Source organism: Corythoichthys intestinalis, chromosome 7, assembly GCF_030265065.1.
Source record: "Corythoichthys intestinalis isolate RoL2023-P3 chromosome 7, ASM3026506v1, whole genome shotgun sequence".
Classification (NCBI taxonomy): domain Eukaryota; kingdom Metazoa; phylum Chordata; class Actinopteri; order Syngnathiformes; family Syngnathidae; genus Corythoichthys; species Corythoichthys intestinalis.
Genome location: NC_080401.1, coordinates 28,773,822 through 28,794,487, shown reverse-complemented (window position 1 = coordinate 28,794,487; position 20,666 = coordinate 28,773,822). Strand labels below are relative to the sequence as shown.

The 20,666-nt window shown below is 38.8% G+C and overlaps 1 protein-coding gene across 4 annotated transcripts in view; it reads left to right on the top strand.

The window, feature by feature from the left end:
• The window catches only part of lrp8 (low density lipoprotein receptor-related protein 8, apolipoprotein e receptor), a 223,398-nt gene that overhangs the window by 162,678 nt on the left and 40,054 nt on the right, over positions 1 to 20,666 (top strand). For all 4 annotated transcript variants that reach the window (XM_057842181.1, XM_057842179.1, XM_057842180.1 and 1 more), the window contains exons 9-11: positions 1,002 to 1,127; positions 14,817 to 14,988; positions 17,192 to 17,416. In XM_057842181.1, coding sequence (XP_057698164.1) covers positions 1,002 to 1,127; positions 14,817 to 14,988; positions 17,192 to 17,416 — 523 coding nt within the window. The remainder of the gene's footprint in view (positions 1 to 1,001; positions 1,128 to 14,816; positions 14,989 to 17,191; positions 17,417 to 20,666) is intronic.

Below are 20,666 nucleotides of genomic sequence, written 5' to 3'. Positions count from 1 at the left end.
TCCTGTTGGACCAAATTTTCATCCACATCACAATGGATTTCCTCTGTTGCTATACAGCATGGAAAGAATCTTCTTGAATGCCTTATCCAGCCTCTGCAGGCATCTGCTGTGATGTCATTGCATGCTGCATTCATGGCATCCAGAAGAGTCATCTGAGTATGAGGGCGATCAAACACCTGCCATCTCGATGTGGAAAAAAATTCTTCTATGGGATTGAGCAACAGGGAGTATGGTAGGAGGAACTCCATTACCATTCTGTTGTGGGTTTCAACCATTCCCTGGTTATGTTGGAGTGGTGGAAACCCACAGTCCCAAACTATCACAAATTTTGGCAGTTTAAAATAAGTTACGTAAAATAAAGTAACGAAAATGCTGAGAAGTAAGCACACACATGTTGACATGTTCTGACAACATGTTCATCCATTTTGCATGTAAAGACATATGCAATGAAGTAATGACTAAATGTTGTGGGTGGTGAGACTATTCAATAGAGAACCACGATCATCCATTTTGACCATCATGACAGATGCAACTGATAATGTAGGAAAAAGCAGAGAATTGTACAAAATCATTTGCAAGGATGCACAAAAATATCTGCAACTTGCTCAAAGAAATGAGAAACTGCTTTTGTGATGTGCACTTGTGATACGATGTTATGAGGATTAAACAAATAGTTTTGAGAATTTCAATTCTGATCTGAGAAACGTACCAAAGCAACTGAGAAAAACTGAGAAAAATTATGTATTTTGGTCAGTTTTTTGTATATAATTGAGGAATTAAAAAAAAAATAGTTTGTCGTTATCGACTCAGAGCTCCAAATTATTATTTTACTGAAGATGATGGCATTATATGCCGACATTTTCTTGTCTGTATGCAAATAATTAACTTGAAGGATAACACCACAAATGATACATAATCATTGCCTTTCCATTGCATCTCAAAAGAAATATTACTACTCCAAGATCTGTATTTCATGTTGTATCTCCTTATTCTTTCTACAGACATAGATGAATGTGAGAACCCAGATGCCTGCAGCCAGATCTGCATAAACTACAAAGGGGATTATAAGTGTGAATGCTATGAAGGTTACGAGATGGATCCTGCCTCCAAGACTTGCAAAGCAGTGGGTCAGTCATTTATCATACTTGAAGTCCATATGCAAAATACACAAATGAATGGGCACACATGCAAACACTTTGACAAATAGCCTTTTACAGATAGCATTTACCCTTTACTTCTGGCAATCTTGACTAGTTCCACATTACATCCTCCACTGTTATCTCTCTGCGGGACCCCCTGGAAAGAGAGGCTTGCTTTGTATGCAGGGCCTCCTCGGCAGCCTGTACAAAGATAAATATTTGCCTTTGTTTTTTTTTCCAGTCCTTACTAATAAAATGTTTCCAGCCAGCTGCAACGCTCTCCCTGGAGTGTGAGCTGAAATATGTTGTCAAAGGCCAAAGTCTGTTTGCTAAAAGGCACTGGCTGGGTATACCACCTCTTTTGACCTGTGTAAATACTCCATGCATACATGTTAATATTGACTGAGAGTCCCATATTATATTTGAATTCAATTAGTTTAATTTTTAATTAAAGAGGAGTTTGAATCCTGATATAACAATGACATTGTTGCCTGATTACTGGGTCTAAGAGTGTTTTTGATATATTCCACATTTGCAAGAAATCATGAAGTACATGTATTATTGACAGAATTCAGGCGTATTCAGGAGGTATCGATGTGGAATTAAATCTTGGTCCTGATCCAAATATTTTTTTGATGTTATTTTAGTTGAACATACTGTATGTCTCATATGCAGTATATAAAGGAGCCCAGTTCAACATTTGTGCTCTTTCACTGACTGACCTTACAAATAATGCAGCACCTGCGACCCTGATTTTGTTGAAAAATATACTGTATTTTCCTTCTAATCTCCACATCGGGATGCACATTCTGGCAGTGTTTGCAATGACCTCTTTGTCTAAGGCAGTGCTTCTCAATTATTTTCTGTTACGCCCCCCCTTGGAAGACGTAAATGTTTTGCGCCCCCCCCAAACTCTGCCGTCACTGTAAATAGTATCATTTGTCTATAATATTATAAGTACGCCTCTGCCTCACATTGTATCCTTTTTTTTTTCTATTAGGGGAAATAACAGATGAACTTATAAAGTATAACTTTATTAACATTGTTTTGTTTGTAACAGAAAAGACAACGAGCATCAATTTGCCTGAATTAAAAAAAAAAAAAAAAGTCACATCCAAACTGTAAAAATACACTCAAGGTACATTTTTGACCATTTGATACTGAAAAATAAAATCAGTAAATAATAACAAATTCAAATTGATTAGAAACATTAACTCATGAGGACAATATGCCAAAAAATTTGACCGAAAAAACAAAACTGAATAGAAGAAGAAAAAAAAAAGTGTAATTGGACAGAAGAACAGTTTTTATTTTCGCTGCTCCCAGTGTCACTTCCAATTTGCAATGATGTGGGGTTATATTGCACTGAGCATGCTAACAGTGCTCAAGGTTTACTGATATAACACTGACAAAGCGGGACGATTGTTGGCAATATTCGGCACGTTTTCGCTGAAAAACAACCAAGCGGCTTATCAATGAGATTGGGATCTAATGTCTTTAAGTGGTGTCTTACTTGATTTGGCTTCCGGCTGTCCGCTATAATCATTTTTAGACACAGTAAACAGTGGTCTTTCCTCGTCTACCACTGTATTAAATGTCAAAGACAAAAGGCAAACGGCCCGAAAAAAGCGCATTCTCGGCGGCCGAGGGAGAACCGTAGGTGAGGGCGGTCGTGGTGACGATCCCAAGCCGAAAATGGCACTTCTCGCGCGGTCACGTGAGAACCGGAGAGGACAGTGGGTCGCTGCGTGAGACAGGTGTAGTGCCGGAAAACGGCTTTCGAAAACGGCGCACAGCTCTCCAGCTCTTCATGAGTCTCTTCCGTGTGCTCTTGCTTACTTCAAAAATACTGTGCGCACTTTGAAAATGAGAGCGCCACTGCCACCAACTGAGTGGATGTGCAAGTACACTTTATTCTAGTACGGCAAAAAAAAAAAAAAAAAAACTTGTTCCCCGAGGTCACACGCACCACCCCAGGCATCGCTCTGCGCCCCCCAGGGGGGGCGCGCCCCACTATTTGAGAAGTACTGGTCTAAGGCTAGGCTGATACTGAAAGGCTTAGGCCATGTCCACACATAGCAGGATATTTGGCAAAAAGGAGAAATTTTTCTATGGTTTGGTCTATCATCCACAGGCAAATTCAAACCAGGGTTCTTAAGAAAGATGGGGAAAGTGAAGAAGTGCGAATTCTGCGTTTGTGGCGTCATCATGTGGACACTGACAGCCGAAGATTTAACTGGAAACGTCACTGACTGTGACAAACTTTGTCCTCACGTCACATATGAGACCAATGTTTACATTTGGAGTAAATTAGACAGGTGCTTTTTTGCTTCCATTTTTTTTTTTTTTTCAAACTCTTGCTGTGCCTCTTATTGAAGAACGGTATTATGGACAATGATTTTATTGTTATAAATGTACTTAAAAATGAATGAAAGCGGTAGACTGTCGAAGTTTTTTTTAAACGTGCAGGTGTGGACGCAATTATTTTTTCCCAACATATTAGGACAGGATCCTCCGTTTTAAAAAAAACCTTGCTAAAGGTGGACATGGCCTTAATCCGATTTTTTCGTGTTTTTCCGACTCGAGTGAGGCATTAACTTGACATTGTGACAAGTCGCATAGAAGTGGACCATTTCAAATCCCAACTGGGTCACTTTCGTATGTGGTTCAAATCGAAACTGGGCCACATTTTTCCAGAATGTGGCGGCGGTCTGAACTGTCAAGTCTCCCAAATCGGAATTCATGCAGCAGTTACGTCTGCAAAGAGCGAGAGCGGCAGGGAGGACGGCAGCGATGTAGCTGTTCATTAGCGATAGCGCCTAGCTTGAACACAGCTTTTACGCAGGAGGCGGGCTTGACCACAGTCATAAAAAGATAAAATGAAGAAAAGGATAAGCCCGATAATGCTCGATTTTCTTTCTGTGGCCAAATAAGAAATGTTTTAGTATTGCTAACTTGGCCGAGTTGGGGTAAACTGACGTACACACATAAGGCTTATGTGCATGTGTCGTGCATCATACAGTGCGTGTATGTGTTCTATTAATCCAATTAAACTTTGAATACAAGACTAAACGGGGATTATTAATGTCTGTTATTTGTGTCTTCTTTTTGGAAATCAAAATATGATCACCCTAGAAGGATATAGAGCCAGCATGTGTAGTTATTTGTTTTAATGTTTCTGCACATGCGGGTCAGTTTGCTCAGCGCATGCCGGACTGCGAATTAGTGTGCATGCGTATTTCTTGAATGGGCTCAATAGACAAAGGCAGTCTGAACGTGCACGCCAAAAAAAAAACAAAAAAAAACAAGATATAACAAAACATCGGAATTGTGCTTTAAGACCTGCAGTATAAACCTAGCCTAAATGTATTTTTGGAAACTTCAACTGGGTTAGTAACATGGCAAATTTTAATTTTGAGCGAGAGAAATAATATCATGGTAGTGCTGATTAAAACGGCCACACAAAAACAGTCCCTTACTGATTTAATTGGCATATACATAACATTGATTGCTGAATGTCTGTGGATTTTCAATAGCAGTTGTTTGAAGTCTTTTGATAGCGGGAAGAAATGACATGGAGAGATGCTTTGTTCTTGAAAACAATGTTCCGATTTGTTAATGACCTATGATTGACTCCATTTGCAAAACACAGGAGCAGAGAATTTAATTTTTTGTTATGTGCTATTAGAATAAATATTGAAAAACAAATGGATCATTTGGCAAATTTCAAAGCCCCAAAATGAGTTGATGCCACTCTGTTAGTCAGGGGACTAGCAACAAATTGTAATCACTTGCCCACGTTTTTCTCAGATCAGATGATTAAAATTATGAACTTTAAAATTATCTAAATTTCTGCATGTATTGTTCATGTAAATTCTTAAAGCTAATACCACAACCAATAATTTTAATAACCAACAAACAATTTAACAATTTCAGGCTTTTACTTGACATTACCCACTCACGATGCAAGGTTGAAAAATAATGTGAACCATAGACCAGGATCCACACTAATATTTTTCACAAGGATCAAAATGTCCCCAAATTCTAAAATTATAGGGCCAACTAAAAAGGGTTGACATTATAAATCAGCATGAAGCGGATGTATGCATTAATCGGTTAAGAAAGGATCCAATCAAATCGATCAAAACACAAAACCCCAACATCATCATATTCTAGATTTGCTGCTGTGTTAAAAGAATGCCTTAATTTGTTTCAGCAACAAAATTGTTGTGGAGTTGGAATGTAGGCAAAACTGCTCACTTGTGCACTATCGCCAACAGCAGGGCCAGGGTGTGGATCAAGTTTGACAGCAATATTGAATAATTAGAAAATAGGATCATATATTAGTATTCTGGAGACATAGGATGGTCAAAGACCTAACAAAGTCAGGAGTCAACCAATCTGGAGTCCATTCATTGCAACAAAATTGGTTAAAATTATGATAAAAGATGCCCTGCTCTGTTTGAACAAAACAAAACAAAGACACCAGTTTTAAGTTTTGCATTGTAAAAATATATTCCCAGATATTAAACATATCTCACACAAAGTATTTCTTGGAAGACCAACAATTAAATGGACTTTTCAGGTAAGTAAAAATGAATCAATTATTTCATTGATCAAAGAAAAGAGGTTTGTTAACAAGCCTGCCAAATTTGAATTTGAAAGAAATTTCTAAGTAGGTCCATGCTGCAGGTCTGTCCGCTGACTGTGCTCAAACCACACCGTGCTCAGGTGCCAAATGCCTGCTTGTCGCCATAGCTTCTGGAAATTATTGTTACCTTTTTTATATGTTTCCTATGTCTACAAAACTCATCTACAATGTCAGTGAGGCTTTGATAATGCAGACACGGGGCGAAGTATCTCTCGTAAGCTAGACTTTGTGAAGGGCGAAACAGCTGGCGGATGGCGAGCAGCGACCCAGGGAAGCCCGCAGGTGAGCATTGCCTCATGCAGCAGTGGCCGTCATTAGATCAGTATAATCACCTACAATTTGCTAGAAATTCAGTGGGCTCTTGGTGGTGTTGTAGCCAACCGCATACTTCAACCACCCAGCCGCAAAGTAAGGGCCCCCACCGTGCTGGGTCGCTGCTCACGGCCGACCATCTGTTAGGGCGTTCATTATTACACAAAGCCCGCATCACATTAAACACATAGGCACCCAATAGGAGATGTATTTGGTAATGGGAGTTGTAACTTATTTGCTGCCACCCCTGGAAGTAAGAACTGTAGCCGACCATAATGCATCTTCTGTCGGCTGCTGCTGCGCGAGACACTGTTGCTTTCAGGACTTGCCAGCCATGCTGTGTCGTTGCTTGCGGCCAACTGTTTGTCTCACCTAGACAAAGCCCAAATAACATAAAATGCATGAACATGCAAAACGAATATGTATTTAGAGGGTCTAGGGCTGTAACGTGGTGACACAGCTTGATGACTAAATAAATGAGGAAGTTGCAATTGTGCTGGAAAGCCACTGACTGTGCTTATGTGGTGGTATGGGGAGGACAAATAGCAGGGTTATACGTTAGGTCAGGTCACCAGAGACCCTGCCATCTTAGGAGATGTAACTAATTTCTGGCTGTAACTCAGCAATTCAGCATGTGATTGCTCTCAGCCTGTGCACATTTTTATAGCACCAAAAAATAAATAAAACTTGAAACTGCCATACTCCTTCGGTTGCCATTCTTCGTGTCAGTGAGAGCCCCGTCACAATTGTCAATTGACTTCCCAGTCCCTTTAAGAATTGGTAACTTGCGCAGTGGCACGGAAAGTGAGGTGCTGAGCGTGCTGCAGCACCTTCTGGTGTTGAGTAGATTTTTTTTTTTTTTTTTTTTTTGTTAAAAATAAATCAATAAACAAAACATATTGACCAACAGCGTATTTAACTTTGGGAATTAAATATCTATATGTTGAAAAGGTTTTTTTGTTTGACACCTTGTTTGCTACCAGGTCATGTTGCATAAGGCACAATTGGGGCGGAAAAGTTAACTGTTGGTAGAGGAGGCGTTAACATGGCACAAAAACGAATTAGAGATTTTTTCATTACAAAAACAGTGACATTTTCTGAAATTCAATTCGAAGTCGAAAATGAAGATAATTATCATAGTTTATAATAGTGCCCAGTGAGGAAAGGTTAGCTGCGGATTTAGACTGTAGAGAACTTCAAATCGATTGTATTGTAGCAATATTATTGTTTGTTGTTGCTGTTGAGCTGTTGCTGTGCAGAGTGCTGTTGGATATTCGTGTGCAATCTATTTGAGTGTTGTGAAAAGTGGAAGTTAAATCGAGGCTTGCTGGACCTTTTAGTTTTCAAATGTGTTTGTGTGCCATTGCACCGTCTAGCTGCTGGGATTTGCTTTATAATGCACAGGCACTTATATTTTCAATACAAAAAACTCACACTGTAGGTGAAATAGAATGCTGTCTTTTAAGTAGCCTAGTAGCAGTATGTAAACTATCCAGCATGTGTATGTACTGCCATTGGGCACGCCTTGGATGGAGGAAAAGCACAAACATGACAAATTTGGACTGAAAGGGTTGTTTTGAATGGGAAAAACAAAATTTGCTCCTCGTCACCCCATGCTGTGAGTGACTTCCAGCTCCCTGAACTTACGTGAAGGTTTGGAGGATCACAAAGGGTGATTTAAGGGTTTTACTGCTACTCAGTCCAGGGTACAATGGTTTTGCAGGGTTCTAAGTTAATCCCTTCCTGATTGACTCAGGCAAATAAAAATGTTGTGGGTAAGGAAACAAAACAAACAAAATTCCCAGTCAGTGTAGTAAAAAAAATAAAAGTGATTTATAGTACGAAATGTAGTGTCCATGATGTCCACTCTTCAGTGTCCATGATGTCCACTCTTCGCTTTGCTCATAGTGAATGAAACACAATGTGTTAATGCCAGTATTTGCTACCTAATCTACATGACAAAGGGGCTGAAAGTAGTCTGTATCAAAAGTCCTCAATTAAACTAAAGTGCACCCATCCTACCGAGTGATTTCATTTTTCATCAGCTTCTCAAAGTGCTTCAATTCGGCACAGAGTAGAGATGATGTAGCTGGACGATCACATCCGGAATGATCATAGTAATAATACTGAGATCAAGGCTCCGGCTTCCCAGGTACTCTGGTTTCCTCACACATTCTAAAAACATGCATAGTAGGCTGATTGAGCACTCCCTATGTATGAATGTGAAGATGAATGGGTGTTTTGTCTCATTGTGCCCTCGGATTGGCTGGCATTCAGTTTAGGGTGTACCCCACCTACTGTCCATGGCTGGTAACGGTTCTGGCAACCCCACAACCCTCGTGAGGATAGGCGGAACGGAAGATGAATGAATCTTTAATTGGCCCTTTTACCAATCTGGGTAAACGGCGACTGGCGAAAGGGTTGTGGAAGTTAGGAACAAACAAAAAAATGTGACAGGAACTGGTCATGTGACAAATGTACAATAAATGCACATATATTCATTAGTGCTGTCAAAATGATCGCGTTAACGGGCGGTAATTAATTTTCTAATTAATCACGTTAAAATATTTGACGCAATTAACGCATGCACAGAATGATTCGTTCATGCATTGCATCAAAAAGTTTACAATGACGCCAGTTTAGCACATTGAGAGCGAAAAGGCAGAGAAATGTGAGTGGACACAGGCATTCATTGGACCAAGCCTTTTATTGGCTTAAGCTTTGGCAACTCTTTCACAACAAATATAAGTATTGTGGCGAACATACTGTATACCATTTGCAGCCACCAATGACTGTCATAATTGCCCAACTTCCCATCATGCATTTGGGCGGAACAGTTAAGTTGCTACAGTATCATTTAGTGAAAGCACAACAAAAATAATATTCCCATCTCTCACAGGAGAAGATCTTTTTCTTAACACGCTTAATTGAACACAACGCAGAGCATACTGTATACCATTTGCAGCCACCATTGACAGTCATGGTTGCCCAACTTCCCATCATGCATTTGGGTGGAACAGTCGCTACAGTATCATTTCGTGAAAGCACAACAAAAATAATATTCCTATCTCTCAAAAAAAAAAAAAATGTTCACAAAAAGAAAAGCGCTCAATGCAAAGAAAACTGGCATTCCCAATCAAAATAACTGTGCAAAATACACACAAAAAAAGTACTCAGACTTTAGAGAAGGTTTGAATTGCGATTAATTACGATTAATTAATTAAACTGTGATTAACTCGATTAAAATTTTAATCGTTTGACAGCCCTAGTATTTATTCAAAGTCCCATTGTCACCTCAGGGGGCACTTTACCAAATTACATAGATTGGACTTCACAGAGTCACAACTCATAGTGCTTTTATTTCTTAAAATAATCCAAAGAAACGGCTCATGCAGTTTTAATCCCAATTTAAATCTCCCACCGTTGGGCAGTGACGTCAGAGTCAGTAACCAAAAGTGACGTGCTAGAAAGGAGTTCTTTTCGCCCGCAGCGCCCTGATCTGTGTAGTTTTACTATTGTGGTTAGTACGTGTTGTGTAGGAAATTTCTACAACACAAACGCTGCCTGATTTTAATATTTTCATACGATAATGTATTCATTTTTCAAACACTATACTTACTGTTGTTTTGAGGCAAAAGGCATGAATGTAAGATATTTACCATTCGTATTTAGTAAGCGCACAAGACCCAATGGAAACGGTGACGGTGATTCTGCTGATTCGAACACGTATGGTAGCATCTCTCCTGAATCATGGTTTTCAGAACTTACTTCCTTCTCTGACCCACTTTCAATTTCATATTCCAACTCGTCGCACGATAAAGTCAATGAATCTTGACCCCTATTTTCACTGACTCATATTCCTCCTGCCGGAATCGATCCCTGTTGATACATCATCGGTGTCAACAATGCTGACGCAAACAAGCTACAAAAATTAATTTTATGACCAAATTTCAATGCGTATGGATCTCTGTGTGTCTTTATAATTGTTTTAATAACTTTTGACAAGATTCAACAATTTAATTAGTGTAGAAAAAATGGTGACATTGGGACTTTAAATAGTGCATTATTTATACACTGTATGGCTAGTGGGACTTGGTTTAGAGCCAGAATGTTGCTCTTCTGATGTTAGTGAACATGGAAGAAGAATGAAGAAAGCAAGACTTGCGTAATAAGGCATGGTGTGACATCACACCATGGCCAATTTCAAATCTGCCATTTACAGAGAGTTCCCTTACAAAAGTGTTGCAGTCAGATAAATAAATAAACTACATACCGAACACACTTTAATCAGGACACACCCTCATTTTAATTTATGTTATACATGAAACTGACAAATATTGGAAAATTATTTTAGTGCCTCTTTAATAATGTCCTCAGTTTGCACATTTTATTCCAAGATTCATCTGGTGGAGTTTCATTGCGTAACCTTTTGTTATGAGATGCATTTTGATGCACACATTACTGGGATTACTTAGATTTGTTTGTTTGTTATTTTACCACTCGCAAAGCTGTAAGATTCAAAGTGAACTTTGTCTTCTGTGGTTTGTTTGAGATAATTAAGCTGTTACATTAGTCCTTAAGAGTAAAAACACTTTTTCAATTATGTTTACTGCTTTTCGTGCTAATTAATCGACATTACAGGCTACGGATTAGTTTGAGTACTGTAAAGCTTTTACACAGGCAAAACAAATTAAAACTAATGGCCCACTATCCCCATTTGATTTTTTTTTTTTTTTTTTTACATAGTGTAAACTTGCTGTAATCACAAGCAATCATGCGACATTTTATTATAGGGTTTTTTGCAGGTACTAGTATGAATAAAGATATGGCAGAGCAGAAGGGTTAAATTTCAGACTCAAGCAGAGCATGCCTCCAGAATAATGCATATAAAGTTTAAAAAATCTACTGAAGATCAAAGTTGGTTCTTTTTGTTACTGTTCCTCTCCCGAGTGCTTTGTTTTCTTTCTCTTGTCTACAGAGAGCTCCAGGCGGAACCACAACGCCAAGAGCAGTATGTGTTACACAGTTGACAGTTTGAGCGCACACTTTTCAAAACAGGTTTAAAACAGTGGTCATGAGTTTCCTTACATCAACAAGATTTAACTTCTCTAACTTCCCATTTGTTTTTGTTTTAAACTACATATGCCTGGGGGAAATCCCTGTGGCCCACTGAGATGCTCCAAAACTTTACTGACACGTTTGTCTCATAATAATGTAGGGTTGTGCAGTCACATAGTAGCTGTGAATGTAAGTGTGTATGTTTGTTATGCTAATATGTACTCTGTCAATGACTGACAGCCAGGCTCGGACGAAGCCATATAAAAGGTAGTCAGGACACTGATCTGCACTTAAGCGTCAATTTTCTTGTTTTTTCGCAAACTGAAGCAACCACATGGGTTTTAAATTATAGTATTGTGCCAAAAATCCACTCAAAAAATGTCTAAATACTGACCAGTGCTATCAGAGGCCTTTACTATAAACAAGGCTGAAAGGGAGAAGCTACAGTATGTCACATCATGACAGCTATAAATCATGTGTTTTAATTTCTAGCCTTGTATATGCATATCTTTTGTCCATATTGTACCCTCCGCTTATCCACGACCCAAAGTAGGCTGAATAGAAAATGATGGATGGATGGATGGATGGATGGATGGATGGATGGATGGATGGATGGATGGATGGATGGATGGATGGATGGATGGATGGATGGATGGATGGATGGATGGATGGATGGATGGATGGATGGATGGATGGATGGATGGATGGATGGATGGTAACCAGTTCATTATTATCCAATGTCACATTATGTATTCGGGGTGGGAACCTCTGGGTACCTCACGAAACGATACGATTTGCGATACAAAACTCACGATAACGATGGTCTCATGATATGGCGATACAACGATTATCGATTCATTGGTCAGGTTTTCGTTCTACAAAACAACTAACAAACAGAAAAACAAGTCTGAATCCTTCTGCTGTAAGTTTATCACTAGTAGACATCCAATCCATTTGAGCAGGCCCCTCCCACTTCTATGGCCATCATTGGCAGGCAATGCCAGGCAACGAGGTAATTTTGGGCCATTTTAGGTCATTACCTGTTGATTTTCAGTCACTTCCTGTTGATTTTGGGGCATTTCAAGTCACTCCTTATTGATTTTGGGGCATTTTATGGGTCAGTTCCTGTTGATTTTGGGTTGCAGAACAGGAAGTGACCCGGGTATGAACAGGCAGTGACTCAAACTCAACAGCAAGTGACCTATATATGCCCTAAAATGAACAAAAAGTGACCCGTGAATGCCCCGAAAACCGGAAGGAATGACTGTGAATGCTGTGGTTTCCAACGAACGAACGAATGTACATTAGCCCTTCTCGGGCTTGATGGATTGGGCATCATGCGCCGTCAATGGCAGCCGTAAAGTTAACTGAGACACTACTATAGTGGAAGATTTTGGTAGCAACTTGTTGGGTCCTTTTTTTTTTTTTTGGTTTGAACATTTGAACATTTTAAAAATGATATCTCGATTCTTGGCATAACCATATCGATAACCTTTTGGGATCCAAAGTATCACAATATATCACCATTTGGATATTTTGTCACACCCCTATTATATATATTCCATTATTAATTTCTTTCCATAACATAATATATGGACCAAACACACGTACCAGTAAAAATCATGCATTTTAGAAATACACCATGAGCTAACTGGATAGAGAAAAATCTCAAAATTTATGACCGTGTATGTATAGGCCTATGCTAATCTATTTAGTTAAAAATGTTGTTTACATGTAACAGTTTTAAAGCTTGAATTTGTTACTGCTTGTGACATTTGTTTCATACTTTAGAACAGCACAAGTCTGCACCAGGCAAAAGGATGTTTTAGGCCAGGTTTTAGGTAATTTTGTGGAAAAGCACAAACCTGCACTTTGTAAAGAGGGTGGGATGCACTTGACATGGAAGTGAACCACAGCGACTCATTTGCACCCAATGAAAAGTGTTTATTCCATTCCTTTTTAATCCCGACTAAATTTCAGTTGCATCTCATCTTCTTCCTAACAGATGGAAGAACAACTCAAGCCATCCTGAGTTTTAGGCGTGTAACTAATGTGCTAGTGACCAACAAATGATTTATGAACTACAAAAGTGTAGTTCAGGAGCTTTTTCTTTACACACTAAAAATTGAACGGTGTATTATTTATTTATATCCCAGTTTAATATACTTAATTAAAGGCATATATGCTTTATGTTCAAATTTGTTTCTTCTCTCTCTTTTGCTTTTTTTTTTTTTTTTTGTAAGTACAGTCTAGTTCCATGAATAATTGAGTGTATAGCACTGGGTGGTGTCAAAAGCTTCTATGTGCCTGTGTCAACAAAAAGTTCTTTTAAAGGTTAATTTAGATCATTTATTAATGGTTAAATCATTAAATTTACATGATGAATGCTTAAGGTCTAACCAAACTAGCCGGCACAGGTTCCCAGAAAATATATAATTGAAGTCGCTTCTTCATCCTTTTAAGTAGCTAAAACATGTTTCATTTGACTACTATTACTATTTTATAATCTGTAATGTTCACTGATGGTATTGTGGTACATTTGCCTAATACTGGTGCAGTCATCGTGGGTTCAATTCTCACTCAGTATGGTGTGGATGTACTTGTACGTGCAATTAGTTTCTGTGACTGACTGCTGAGCAGTTTAGGGAATAGACTGCCTTTCAGCTGAAGTCAGCTGTGATAGGCTCGACTACCTTAACCCTGACTAGGATAAGCGGTGTCGAAAACAAGCTAAGTGAAATTGAAATATGCAAAAAATGAGATGAATAGATGGATCGATAGATGGATTGATGGATGCTTGATCAATATTATTTGGTGTGCATAACACGTGAATACATTCCATTAATTAAAATGTGTATTTCTTGTAATTGTTTTAAATGAACGATTTTTTTTTTCCTTTTCATTGTGTTGAAAAAATGTTCACCTGGCGCCTACCTAAAAACCCACTGATAACCATAATTAATTCAGTAATTTAGTGCTGGAACGATTAATCAATTAACTTGAGTATTCGATTAGAAAAAAAAAAGATTCAAATGAAATTTTGCTGCTTCGAGTATTCGTTTAATTAAAGTGGCTTTGTAATGGTTTGGTTTGAAAATATTTGCATTTAGTTTTATTGCTTTGGGTGGGTACACTCCCCTCTAGTGTGCCCCATTTCACATGGCGGATTTTTTTTTTTTTTTTTTTTAATGCATTCGTAATTTAGTTTATAGGTATATCTAGCCGTCTTTTTGTAGGAATATGTGTCCGAACCATTTGTTAAGAGCATTGGAAAACAAAAAGCGTAAGCATTTTATAGCATTTAAGCTAGCGGACTTTTGCTATGTAAGTTTGCCAATTGTTCTTTTGTTGTACATAGATCCTCATTTATTTATTTTTTTATACCGTTTGAGGCTCAGCTCAGGAATTTAAATTTATTACATTCTCATTCGATTACTCAATTATTCGAACTACCTAGTTCATCAATTAATCGACTACTAAAATAATCGATAACAGCAGCCCTACAGTAATTGTTGGTATGGATGACAGGTATTGGTATTTTGGTCTTAGACTTTTTTTTTTTTTTTTTTTTAATCAATATGTCTCCCTCCTCAGTTTTTGTGTCAATTGCTTTTGAATGTAATAAATTATTTACTGCTCATGTTCTTTTTATTCAGGAAAGAGTCCTTATTTGATGTTCACCAACCGCCATGAGATCCGTCGTATTGATCTGCTAAAAAGTGAATACACTCAAGTTGTTCCTACACTGAAGAATGCTGTCGCGCTGGATGTTGATGTGGCCACCAATAAGATGTTCTGGAGTGATCTATATCATCACAAAATATACAGGTATACACACTCAATCTTATAATAATCACGTAATTTAAGATTTGGAATAACAAACATTATATAAATACTATATGTTGTCGTTTTCAGTGTTAGTTTTCTGATGATAAAGACCCTTTTGAAAGTTTAAATAGACTGCAAAAGAGCATTTACTTGCTCATTTATTAGTGAATGATGCATAATGTGTATTAAGCTTTATGCAATGTTGTATCTTGTTTCTTTCTTAAGTTCTTCTCTTTGCCTTTTTGCTAAGTCAACCAAAAAGTGAAATTCTTATCAAAAGGATTATGAAAAGAAGCTAATAAAAAGTACATTAAAAATTAAATTGGTTGGTTCACAGAATGAGAAAAATTGGCTATCTATGTGTGACTTACTGAGATTTGGGGAAAAAACCAGATGGTGCAAAACAGCTTGACTTAATGGTGCAATATATTGTTTTGTGGAACTTTAAACCATCAAGGGTTAAAGTACAAAGCCGTATGTTACCTAGGTTTCCACTGTAGAAATGAGACACTATGAAATATAATAATAAATTAGACAAAGAAATAGAATGGAACACATAAAGCGATGGAAACCTTTTTATTCAGTTCCCACAGTCAAATCAGAAGTCACTTGTCAGTCCACTAATCAGTAATTGTGACAAACAGGTTTCATGCACTAGAAATTAAAATAGGACATAAATTGCATGTCACGATCAACCACACCAAAAGCATTTTATATTTAAAGATATGACATAAAATCAGCAACTGTATACTTTTTTTGTAGGTTGGAACAGCAGCAAATGTATACTCATTTTTCCATCTGCACTTCTGCTACAGTCATCTCTAAACACCGCTGCATTTGGCATCCCATCAGATTTATTCCAGAAAGTTGTAAACAACAAATCAATTTTGTTATCCTCTCTCCTCTCCTCACATCCACCATCAGTGACCCTGCCTAACCCCCGGATTACACCACTGGCATGTGGAAGCCGCACCTCATGACACATCAAAATGCATGCATGCATGCATAGCCCAAATGGCTCCCGATGCTATCCGTCTTGTTGATATGCGAAGCAATCAACATATTATCGACATTTCACTCGAGATCGCTGTGAGACATTGAAGGACATTGGCACCCACGTTGCATAATACTAACCATTGTTCCCAAAATGCCCTCCAAGGTGTCAAAAATAAAGTTAGTCGGCAATGCTCTTTCTTTTGCTTTATTGTGCGTGCAACAATCGTACAAACCCGTTAGTACAACTCACTGTCTGCCACCAGCTCGTCTGGTCAGTCCTGCCTTCATCACCTATGGCCTACACCCATATTTACAGACATGCGTCCAAGTGGCATCATTAGTTTGGCTGACTCAATTTATGAATAAACAATTAAATTAATCAATATACCACCGACTTCAAGTGCTTCAACTGTGGTGGCTCTCATTTCTTGTGTTATTCTTACAACTTATATGAAAAACAAAGTCATAAACAATTATATGGTTTTGGAAATCCAAAATCAGCTTTTCAATAATGCATAGTGACCGACTTTGTGAATGTAAAATACCTTTGGATTCTTGATTGCTCTATTGCTAGCCCTATGTTTTAGTGTTTTCACCTATCCCTGTCAATCTCCTTTAAATGTTCGGTAAATGATCGAGACACGCATGCATACCTTTTTCATTGTTCTATTTGCAAGCTGTCAGTGAGGTGTACCTTTTGCCAGCCCTTTTAACAAGGATGTCTCGTATTGTTGTTTGGTAGCCTACGTGTGGAGAGGAAAATAATATATTGTGTCTGATGGCTTGTCGGCTGTGAAAGAGCAGAGGATAGGAAGGAAAAGTGGTAGGCAAAGACCAAGGGAAGATTCAAGAAGATTTTTAAAAAATCGAAAAGACGTCGAGCGGAATTTGACAATAACAGAGGTGGAGTCTATTTGATTTGAAAGGTGTGGAGCGAAAAAAGACAGATTCATCCTCTGCTTGGTGTGCAGAATGAGGTTGTGATAGAGGTGTCAAGTTTGCATGCCCTTGACATTATCTTCAGAGAATACTCATTCCCTATCGTCTGTTACCCACACTTCACTGAAATGCCAGAGTGAAAACTAGCAAGTAAAGTTTCCGGTATTCAGTTGCATTTTTCCCATGTAAAGTAAAATACCGGTAATCACTTATTCTAGTAGCATTTGCTAAGTCTTATCAGCACCTCCTCTGTTTTCCTATCTTGCAGTGCTTACATCCACAAAGCTAATGACTCTTCGCAGCAGCTCACGCTCATCGAGGCACTCCATTCCCCCGAGGGCCTCGCTGTTGACTGGGTTCACAAGAACATCTACTGGACCGACTCTGGCAACAAGAGCGTCTCTGTGGCCACAGGGGATGGCAGCAAGAGGAAAATGCTCATAGTCACAGAGCTGAGTGAACCACGGGCCATTGCAGTTGACCCACACCAGGGGTAAGGTGGTGGAAAGGAAGCGAGTCAAAGTGGGTGAAAACAAAGACGTGCAGTAGACATCTCTGAATTCCCTCTTAATGCGAATAGTTTATCAGTACACTTTTATTCCCCATTTATTTCACCAAGATATCGCGCTACAAATTTTACGCACTCAGTCCGTCGCAGATTTTTTAAAAAAAAAAAAGTACTTTATTTAAAAATGTTAAGATATATGCATGTCATGTACAACTAATTGTTATCTTTGGGTTAGGGTTTAGAGTTAGCCTCTAAAGACCCTAAACCCTATACAGTGGTACCTCTACATACGACGTTAATTCGTTCCAGGACCTTGTTTGTAAGTCGAATTGATTGTATGTCGAGCAGGATTTTCCCATTAGAACACATTAAAATTCCATTAATTCGTTCCAAAACCCAAAAACCTACACTAAATACTTAATAAATACTGCTGGTTGTATTACAAATGGCAGTTACACAGAGCAAAACGAACAAATTATTATTAAAAATTGGGAATAACAACAAAATAATAGTAATAATAATAATAATAATAATAATATCTGTAATAATGTAACAAATCGGGTTCTAATGTGGTGGATTTTTGCGTGGTGTACCTGAACGCACCGCGTGGCTGACTTGACAGAGGGACTCTTTAGTTTGACTTTGCTCAGCTGCAACGTACAATAGGCATGTTGTGTTGCACAAGTTCTGAAATTAATGATTAAAAACCTGACAAAGCCGGCGATTTTTTGGCGATGTTACCACAATAATAATTGTCAGTTTAACTTTTAAAGACTGGCGAACGGAGGTCGGAGGAGGACCGTCGAGCTAGTTCACAGATGCACGCACAACGGTCATATTTTTCTTATCATTTCACTGGTAAGCCTCACCTTTGTCCTTTGTTCAACACCTGCACAAACATTCTTGGAACCCATGTTGATTTCTCTCACAAAAAAAATCCGCCGTGCCGCCGTCTTGCGGGAAAACAAAGAAACTGCTGTCATAAATCGTCGTATTTCAAGCATGTCGTTGGCAGGGGTGAAAGTGGGCCAGAACAGTCAGGAACGCAGTTCCGGTATAAGATTCAGGGCCAGAACGCAGTTCCGGTATTAGATTCAGGGACGGAATGCTGTTCCGGTACACGGTGCTTTGATTCCAACAATATGATGGCAACTGTCAAACGTTAGCTGCCACACATGCATTTCATCTCCAAGAAGAAAACAAATTTACCAACATCAGATTTACATACAGTTGTGGTCAAAAGCTTACATACACTTGTGAAGAACATAATGTCATGGCTCTCTTGAGTTTCCAGTTATTTCTAACACTCTGATTTTTCTCCGATAGAGTGATTGGAACAGATACTTCTTTGTCACAAAGAACATTCATGAAGTTTGGTTCTTTGATGACTTTATTATGGGTTAACAGAAAAAGTGATCAAATCTGCTGGGTCAAAAATATACATACAGTGCTGCTCAAAAGTTTGTGAACCCCCTCAACATTTTGGAATTTTCTATTATTTCAACCTGATTTCCTAATCAATCAATTCAGTAGTTTTTTTTTTTTTTGTTTTTTTAACAGTTGTGTTGTCGAGACTAAATTAAAAAGAGTTTTCATCAACTGATGTAGGTGCAAAATTGAACTGTTTGGTCACAACCAAAACCGCCATGTCTGGCGAAAAGTCAACACTGCATACCACCAAAAGAACCTTCTCCCAACAGTGAAGCATGGAGGTGGGAATGTCAAGATCTGGGCTTGCTTTTCATCCTCAGGACCTGGACAACTCCACATAGTCCAGGGAATCATGAATTCTGAGGAATATTGTCAAATCCTAGAACATAACCTGACGCCATCTGTTTTGAAGTTAAAGCTTGGCAGAAGGTGGATCATGCAACATGATAATGATCCAAAGCATTCCAGCAATACAACCAAGGAATGGCTGAAAAAGAAGAAGATTCGTGTTCTGGACTGGCCCAGTCAAAGTCCTGACCTAAATCCCATTGAAATGCTGTGGCGGGACCTGAAGCGAGCAGTTCATGCCAGACGCCCATCAAACCTCTCTCAACTGACTGCGTTCTGCAAGGAAGAATGGGCAAAAATCCCCCAAAGTAGATGTGAGAGGCTGATTAGTCACTACAGACACCGTTTGGTTGAGGTAATCTCTGCAAAAGGAGGCGCAATATCCTATTAACTGAAGGGGTTCACATACTTTTGCACACATGATATCTGAGTTTTTCTTAAATCAACCACTTTTGTTAAATAAAGAATGACAATATAACTATTTCTTTTGTTTCAGTCCATTATTTGGAATGTCAGTATTGTGGATTTGGGTATAACTTAACATTTAATAAGGTTATTTTAGTTTTTTTTACAAAAAATCTGACCATCGCTGTGGGGTTCACAAACTTTCGAGCAGCACTGTACATAGATCTGAAAAAGCGAATCATTGACTTGAACAAGTCAGGAAAGTCACTTGGAGCCATTTCAAAGCAGCTGCAGGTCCCAAGCGCAACAGTGCAAACAATTGTTTGTAAGTATAAAGTGCATGGCACTGTTTTGTCACTGCCACAATCAGGAAGAAAATGCAAGCTATCACCTGCTGCTGAGAGAAAATTGGTCAGGAGGGTGAAGATTCAACCGAGAATCGCCAAAAAGCAGATCTGCCAAGAATTAGAAGCTGCTGGAACACAGGTGTCAGTGTCCACAGTCAAGCGTGTTTTGCATCTCCATGGACTGAGAGGCTGCCGTGCAAGAAGGAAGCCCTTGCTCCAAAAGTGGCACCTTAAGGCTCGACTGAAGTTTGCTGCTGATCACATGGACCTTCTGGAGGAAAGTTCTGTGGTCAGACGAAACAAAAATCGAGCTGTTTGGCCACAATGCCCAGCGATATGTTTGGAGGAGAAAAGGTGAGGCCTTTAACCCCAAGTTCACCATGCCTACCGTCAAGCACGGTGGTGGTAGTATTATGCTGTGGGGCTGTTTTGCTGCCAATGGAACTGGTGCTTTACAGAGAGTAAATGGGATAATGAAGAAGGAGGATTACCTTCAAATTCTTCAAGATAACCTAACGTCATCAGCCCAAGGATTGGGTCTTGGGCACAGTTGGGTGTTCCAACAGCACAATGACCCCAAACACACATCAAAAGTGGTAATGGAATGGCTAAATCAGGCTAGAATTAAGGTTTTCGAATGGCCTTCCCAAAGTCCTGACTTAAACCCCTTTGAGAACTTGTGGACAATGCTGAAGAAACAAGTC